This window comes from Hoplias malabaricus, chromosome 18 (genome assembly GCF_029633855.1).
Source record: "Hoplias malabaricus isolate fHopMal1 chromosome 18, fHopMal1.hap1, whole genome shotgun sequence".
NCBI lineage: Eukaryota > Metazoa > Chordata > Actinopteri > Characiformes > Erythrinidae > Hoplias > Hoplias malabaricus.
In genome coordinates, this window is record NC_089817.1 from 4,939,290 (window position 1) to 4,947,811 (window position 8,522).

At 45.6% G+C, this 8,522-nt stretch overlaps 1 protein-coding gene across 2 annotated transcripts in view; it reads left to right on the forward strand.

Annotated features, from left to right (window-relative positions):
- The window catches only part of dpysl2b (dihydropyrimidinase like 2b), a 33,510-nt gene that overhangs the window by 16,933 nt on the left and 8,055 nt on the right, over positions 1-8,522 (forward strand). For both annotated transcript variants that reach the window (XM_066651214.1, XM_066651213.1), the window contains exons 2-8: positions 20-108; positions 404-588; positions 2,557-2,721; positions 3,143-3,204; positions 3,767-3,847; positions 4,239-4,307; positions 6,233-6,353. In XM_066651214.1, coding sequence (XP_066507311.1) covers positions 89-108; positions 404-588; positions 2,557-2,721; positions 3,143-3,204; positions 3,767-3,847; positions 4,239-4,307; positions 6,233-6,353 — 703 coding nt within the window. In that variant the 5' untranslated portion in view covers positions 20-88. The remainder of the gene's footprint in view (positions 1-19; positions 109-403; positions 589-2,556; positions 2,722-3,142; positions 3,205-3,766; positions 3,848-4,238; positions 4,308-6,232; positions 6,354-8,522) is intronic.

An 8,522-nucleotide genomic window follows, 5' to 3' on the forward strand; every position in this document is an offset into this window, starting at 1 on the left:
TTTTAATGAATGTTTTCAGAGTGACCGCCTCCTAATTAAAGGAGCTAAGATTGTGAACGATGACCAGTCCTTCTCTGCGGACATCTACATGGAGGATGGCCTCATCAAGTAAGTGTTTGACTGTAATTAATTCAGAGAAACTGAATACAGAGGGGAAAAAAAGAGATTTACTTTTGAAGTTTGAAGGAAGATTCTAAGAATAGACAGAGCTTCAAAACAAAGAAGGGTCTAAAAATAAAGGTTGTTAAATATAGAAATGGAGCAGAGAATAGCTCCTGCCTCTCCTCTCCTCCTTATTTCCTGACCTCATTTCTTTCTTTTTCTATTTTTCTTCTCTCCTCTTTCCCTCTATTTTGTTCCCTCTTCTCTTCATTGTCAACTTTCTCTTCTCTTCCTCTCTCAGGCAGATCGGGGAGAACCTGATCGTTCCCGGAGGGGTGAAGACTATCGATGCCCATGGTCAGATGGTGATGCCCGGGGGCATCGATGTCCACACGCGTTTCCAAATGCCTGACCGGGGCATGACGGCAGCAGATGATTTCTCCCAGGGGACCCGTGCTGCGCTGGCAGGAGGGACCACCATGATCAGTGAGTGCCCTCTAGAGAGAACTCACCCCCCGCCACCAGAACCCGTGGAGAGATAATCCTGTTAAATAATGAGAATCTGAACTGCTTTACTGGAAAAATCAGTTCTATTCCTGAACTGCGGTCAGTTTATCATCACAATCAGTATCCATCACTTTCCTGAACATGAGGAGAACCATTTAATCTGAAAAAGCAGAAATACATTTATGAACAGAATTAAAATAAGAACCCCCTCAACAAAAACCAACTTAATATCTAAACTAGGTCAGGGTGAATCTTCTCGTTTGTTCAGGAATGCTTGGTGCATTATTAACTGGCTACAAAATAATATAAAAAAAAGCAGTATGAGACTCTTCTTATGAACAGAAAACACCTTCCGGCTCTGGGGGTATCTCTCTTCATCCAGGGGTCCATCAACAGCGTAATTTCCACGATGCAGCAATTCTCACCTGACACTGATGTGGAACCTTTCATTCATCCATTATCTGTAACCCTTATCCAGTTCAGGGTTGTGGTGAGTCCAGAGCCTACCTGGAATCATTGGGCGCAAGGCGGGAATACACCCTGGAGGGGGCGCCAGTCCTTCACAGGGCAACACAGACACACACACACACATTCACTCACACACTCACACCTATGGACACTTTTGAGTCACCATTCCACCTACCAACGTGTGTTTTTGGACTGTGGGAGGAAACCGGAGCACCCGGAGGAAACCCACGCAGACACATGGAGAACACACCACACTCCTCACAGACAGTCACCCGGAGGAAACCCACGCAGACACATGGAGAACACACCACACTCCTCACAGACAGTCACCCGGAGGAAACCCACGCAGACACAGGGAGAACACACCACACTCCTCACAGACAGTCACCCGGAGGAAACCCACGCAGACACAGGGAGAACACACCACACTCCTCACAGACAGTCACCCGGAGGAAACCCACGCAGACACAAGGAGAACACACCACACTCCTCACAGACAGTCACCCGGAGGAAACCCACGCAGACACAGGGAGAACACACCACACTCCTCACAGACAGTCACCCGGAGGAAACCCACGCAGACACAGGGAGAACACACCACACTCCTCACAGACAGTCACCCGGAGGAAACCCACGCAGACACAGGGAGAACACACCACACTCCTCACAGTAATGTAGAACCTTTATTATAAAAATAAAATAAAGTAAAATAAAACAGCATTGCTGAATTAAATTGTGAAGAAATACAAAAAAAATGTCAGTAGAATGAAAATCAAAACAGTTTTATGTCAGAGTTGTTTAAATATTTATATTTTACAATCTAATCTTCCCTATCCCTCCCCTGCAATTCCTTCATGTCCCACAAGGGTCAGTGTTGAATGAATAAATAAATATATATATATACACCCAAGTACCTCATTACATATATACTGTACATGTAAATATGTCCTAATACCTGATAGCACAACCTCCCATAAGATTACCTTCCAAATTCTATACATGCCTCCTGTGCAGTGGGCATTAGGGCATTAAAAGGGACTCTACCCCTGTGTCACCGCAGCTCCTACTCTTCTGGAAAACTTTACACTACATTTTTGTGAGGATTTGTTGGCAGCTGTGGCAGCATTAGTGATGAATCACTAATGCAGCTCCAGCTCATCCCAAGGACATTAGATGGTGCACCAACACTCGAGAACAGTACAAGTGCTCCCCAGCGCAATGCTGGAGAGACGTAATCCCCTCTAGGTCTCCCTCAGGCTGATCTTAGTGCCATGACTTTCCACTGAGACGTTATACAAGCAATCGATTGGTAGTGCAGCTGAAATCTTGATTTTAAAATGGCTGCCCGGATGCTTTTAGACATATGCTATAAAGTCCGTAGCTGTACACACTGCTCCTCTGGGACAGTTTGGGGGGTCAATTACTTTAGCTTGTGTTCTGATATGTGATCTTATCGCTTGTGTTTGTGTTTGTAAACAGTCGACCATGTAGTGGCGGAGCCGGGCACTGGACCACTGGCAGCATTTAATCAGTGGCGCGAGTGGGCGGACAGTAAGTCCTGCTGTGATTACTCGCTCCATGTGGACCTCACCGAGTGGCACAAAGGGATCCAAGAGGAGATGGAGACTCTCGTCAAAGACCACGGTAGACTTCCTCTGTCATGTTATGCCAGTGTTTCTTACTCACCACATCACCACACACTGCAGTGACTTTGCTACAAGTTACTGAGTCACTGGCCGACTGACTGACACCCGCAGTTATTAACGTCAAGATTGAAAACTAAACACACAGCATGTTGCAGTTAAATAACTGTTAAATCTGTAAATACAGCACACAAAGCCGATTCACACTGGGTTAAAGGAACCCATCTTATCCACATTCATTACACTTTACAGTACATTTCGAAACCAGCTCAGCTTCAGCAGAAATTTTGGATATCATTAAACTGTCCAATGTTGTGGTTCTCTAGTCCAGAACAGTGGCATTCACTGCTTTCACTAGTCTCATGTGTTTCAGTGGACGGGTTCTGCATCCTTAATTTTATTTTATTATTTTGTTTTCCTAGGTGTCAACTCTTTCCTGGTCTACCTGGCGTACAAAGACGTTTTCCAGCTGACCGACTCCCAAGTATGAACAAGCTCAGCCTTCTCACTGTCCCTCTGAAATGATTACACTGACCGACTACAGCCCTCCATTATTTACATCCTGCAACCCTCAGAGACACAATGTTTCCTTTAGAAGGGATGGCTTCCAGAAACATTTAGTCAACTGACAGCAGGGTGCAGAGCGAGGAGGGATGGAGGAACGCTGGGAAATGTGCAGTAGACGTCTCTTTGACTCATTTCTAAACAAAAGGGACTTAGTGTAGGACTTGGTTTTTACACCTGTGGTGAACATACAGCGATTGTTGTAGCATAGTGGCTTTGGCTTAGGAAAGTAGGATTTGAGTCCTTGAGCCTGGGTAACCACACCTTTCTACAGTAATAATACTCCGTGGGCAAGGTTCCTAAAAGTACATTAGCCTACCAGCGTAACATGACTACAGCTGTAAGTTGCTCTGGATGAGCGCATCTGCCAAACGGCATAATTTTAATTTGTGAAAGTGATCATACAGCTGGAATCGCTGGCAGACCACGCAGAGATGTGTGTAACAACTGGCCTGAAAGAATGTGTGTGTGTTTTCCCACAGATCTACGAAGTGTTCAGTGTGATCCGAGACCTGGGAGCCATTGCACAAGTCCACGCCGAGAACGGAGACATCATCGCCGAGGTTAAAAAAAACGACAAAGATTCAAACCTGAGTCTGGGATCTAACTTTCAGACGTACCATCGGCAATAAGCCGTTTGAGACCTTTAAGTCTAAACATATGCCTTGTAACGAGCTTTCAGACTTTATCCTGGCAGCACTAACCAAAGCAGAACTCCTTGACGATGTCAGGGTAATTAATGAAAGCACACATTTGGCTCTGGACGCTTTAAAGCCGTCACTGTGAAACCTGAAGATAAGAGCTCTGTGAGAATGGAGGTTTATTGCTGATAATCACAGAGAAATGGAATAGTTTAAGATCCTTTTATTCCGCCTTAATCCAAGAAAAGCACTCTCTCTTTCTGCACATTGATAATGCTCTCCTTTTTAGTTCTCGCTCTATTCCTCATTACAGGAGCAGCGTAGGATCCTGGAGCTGGGTATCACTGGACCGGAGGGACATGTACTGAGCCGTCCTGAAGAGGTAATGTCTCTTGGTCCTGTGCTTTGGCTGCCTTTTTTTAAAGTTTGAAAACAGGTCACCTTTCAAAATGTCTTATACTCACTTTGTTGCCAAAAGCTCAAGGTACAGTTTCTAAAAGAGTCTTAAGAATAAAGTTAAAGGCCCCTCACTTCATGCTTTTGTTCTGATGATCTCTCAGTTCTTTAAAGCTACTGGGAACCCATTTTGATTTTTTTTTCTATAATATACAAGAATAATTCTAAACTTGGGTGTTTTGGGAAAATGTAAAAAAAAACACGAAACAGAAATAGGATTAATCTCATCTCAAAAATAACCAAAATACACTCCCCAGAGCTCTCTGAGAACGGTGTGGGCGTGGCCCACTGACAGCTCTATATCGCTGGAGAATAGAGTGTTGTTTACGTTACCATGGCAACACCGCCTCGAGACAGAGCAGCCGTTTTTTCCCCCTGGGGTTTACTCTGAGATACACAATAAAATGACGCAGGCGGGTGGGCCTGGCCTTATACAGTTGTTCGAGTGCGAACCTACGGACGGGTTCTGTCTGGCGCTTTTATCCCCGCTGCTACTTTGCTGTACACACCGGCCTAGTGTAGCCACTATCTCCGCTGTACTGCCGACCGAGTGGCTCTGCCTTCCCCGGCCAAGAGCCGCTATCTCTGCTGATACGCCGTTAAACACGCCGACCGAGTGTTGCTGCTATCTCTCCGATACTCAGACTTAATCCATTCAGGCCCCTTCTGTATTGTTTTGGTTCTGTTTGGCCTGTTTATGTCTTTTATTCCCTCTTCAAGGCTTGGTGAATAGCTGGATAGCTAGTTGTTTTACTAATGGTTCGTAAGCCTTAGTTCACCAGGCTCTTTGACCTAGAGAGGAGGCGTGGCTGTACCTTGGGCTAGTTCCGGCCACTGCCGTATATGGTGCAATTCCGCTCTCTCTCTTCGCCAATCGCATTGGGTAAAACAATAAAACATAAGATCGAGCCCTAGTAGGGCATTTAAACATCAGTCTTGCAAGAAATCATACATCTAAACAATATTTAAGTATCTTTAACGCTGTTGTAATTCTTTGTGTGCAAAACTGCATGTGGAACACAACACATTTCCATTTCGCGACGGATATTTACCTCAGTGTAAAAGTTAGCTTAGCGGTTAGCTTCCTTTTCTCTGAGGGGAAAATCTACCGCCATTTCCTTACATGTAGAGTACGGATACCAACACAGGACAAACGTAATCTCATTGTGAACCTCTCAAAACCACTGAATGTGGTAGCAACTGTCTCGTTTGACTGTCACAAGCAGGGGAGGTGTCCGAAGTTAGGGGGCGCTAATAATCTTAGCAGCATTGGCACCTACTTAAACAAAAGCGTTTTTATCTAAAAACATATTTTCTTTCAAAGTCAAGCAAGACTTGGACATTAATCTACACACATTTGACTCCTGAAAAATGTTGATTTGAGAGAGTAAAGTACTTCTATTTATTTACAGTTAGCTAAGATTTCCAATATTGTAATTAAAGTGGCTGGAAGTTGGGGTAATTACGCTAGCCTTGTGATTGTTTTAGGAATACCCATTCTACATTGAGAGGAGAGCAGTACTGGTCATTTTTACAGAGAGATTTATCATGTTTTTTACATTTGCTTCCAAATACTTAGTTTGGACACAGATCAATAAAAAAATGGCCTCAGTGTTTAGTGTAGGGGATCCGTCTATACTTCTACATCCATGGCACTGCTGTGCCTGATCCACTTTTACAGGCACAACACACACTAACACACTAATACCACCACATCAGTGTCACTGCAGGACTGAGGATGATCCACTTCCCAAATCCTACCTGCTCTGCGGCACTGTCACCTAAATCTTAAATATTATAAACCCCGGTGCAACATCTCTAAGTGTTCATCTGGTCTCCTGTGCTGTTCAGGTGGAGGCCGAAGCAGTCAACCGCTCAGTGACGGTCGCCAATCAGACCAACTGCCCTCTGTACATCACCAAGGTGATGAGCAAGAGCGCCTCTGATGTCATCGCCCAGGCCAGGAAGAAAGGTGAGATACCAACTATAGTTAGTGTAGATAAGAGCATATCGCTGTAATATAATGTCTTTTTCCTGGAGGCTGCATTCTAGGAGTCAAGTCAAATCAAATATATCTGTGTAGTGCTTTTTACTGCCTGGTGGTGTCACAAAAAACTAACCGAATAACCCCAATGTGCTTAAGCCAAAGGCATTAGTGGTGAGAAAAACTCCCTTAAAGCTTTAGGAAGTAAACTTGGGAGGAACAGAGGCTCACAGGTGGACCTCCTCTGGTCAAATACATTTTAAACAAAGGAGGTTTGATTTAAAACGACAGGTAGAAGCAGCCTTGGAGTCTGCGTGAGTGGTGGAGGCCTTCAGTAAAGGACTGTGCTAAATAATCCCATCACAGATGCAAGGGTTGGTGCATGGGGGGTGACAGATGGCACAGATATGAAGTTGCATGTGTCAGAAGGACACTGGATATTGGACGTAGTGTAGCAAGCTGCATGCACCAAGGGATAAAAATAGACACAAAACATATGTCTGTGTTTATGATAGTAATGAATGGCCAGCGAAACAGTGAGACATGAAATGGTAAACATTTAATATCACAGTTAAAGTGGCCAAAATTATTATGATTACACAAACTAAAATACTCGTAGCTTAAATAATTTCCATTTAAAGTCCTGCTCCATCTGAGGAGTTTGGTGTGTGTGTGTTTCGTCCTATGAAGGACTAGCGCCCCCTCCAGGGTGTGTTCCCACCTTGTGCCGAGTGATTCCGGGTCGGCTCCAGACCCGCCACGACCCTGAACTGGATAAGGGTTACATTCATTCATTCATTCGTTATCTGTAACCCTTATCCAGTTCAGAGTCTCGGTGGGTCCAGAGCCTACCTGGAATCATTGGGCGCAAGGCAGGAATACACCCTGGAGGGGGCGCCAGTCCTTCACAGGGCAACACGGGGAGAACACACTACACTCCTCACAGACAGTCACCCGGAGGAAACCCACGCGGACACAGGGAGAACACACCACACTCCTCACACAGTTACCCGGAGGAAACCCACGCGGACACAGGGAGAACACACCACACTCCTCACAGACAGTCACCCGGAGGAAACCCACGCGGACACAGGGAGAACACACCACACTCCTCACACAGTCACCCGGAGGAAACCCACGCGGACACAGGGAGAACACACCACACTCCTCACAGACAGTCACCCGGAGGAAACCCACGCGGACACAGGGAGAACACACCACACTCCTCACAGACAGTCACCCGGAGGAAACCCACGCGGACACAGGGAGAACACACCACACTCCTCACAGACAGTCACCCGGAGGAAACCCACGCGGACACAGGGAGAACACACCACACTCCTCACAGACAGTCACGCGGAGGAAACCCACGCGGACACAGGGAGAACACACCACACTCCTCACAGACAGTCACCCGGAGGAAACCCACGCGGACACAGGGAGAACACACCACACTCCTCACAGACAGTCACCCGGAGCGGGAATTGAACCCACAACCTCCAGGTCCCTGGAGCTGTGTGACTGAGACACGACCTGCAGGGTTACAGACAATGAATGAATTTTAGTTTAAACAAAAATATCATGTGAGATTTAGTAAACAGTTCATCATTCATTCATTCATTGTCTGTAGGCTCTTATTCAAAACGCACACCCTGGTGGGGGCGCTAGTCTTTCACAGGGTGACACACGTTCACACATTCAATGTTAACCTCTCTTTTTCTTGGTTGTTTTTGTTGAGTATTTGCTGAAAAGACAAAATGGAGGTCCCTTTTTAAGAGGCATTTCCCTAAGGGGGTGAGATTAGGCTCCACCATGTTGGGCTCACTGTGCCATGTTCCCCCTGATACTAACAGAATCCTAGGTCTAATATGAAATGTGCTTTAGTTTAGACCAGTGTGGCACTATATCGGCGTTTCCGGTCTGAGTCTGGACCTATGTCTAAATGTTGCTCTATATCCTTTCATTTCTTTTCTACTCCCACTTCCTGTTTCGTGTTCATTCCTTGTGTAAGTTGCAGGTTTTCTACCCTCTAGTGTATGTTCTACTCCTTGTAAAGGAGCCTTACAAGTCAGTGGAAGTGAGACTAAATTTATGACCAGAGACACAGTGAAGTCATTCAAAACACACAGCCTGGCGTGACTCAGCTTTACTTGGCTA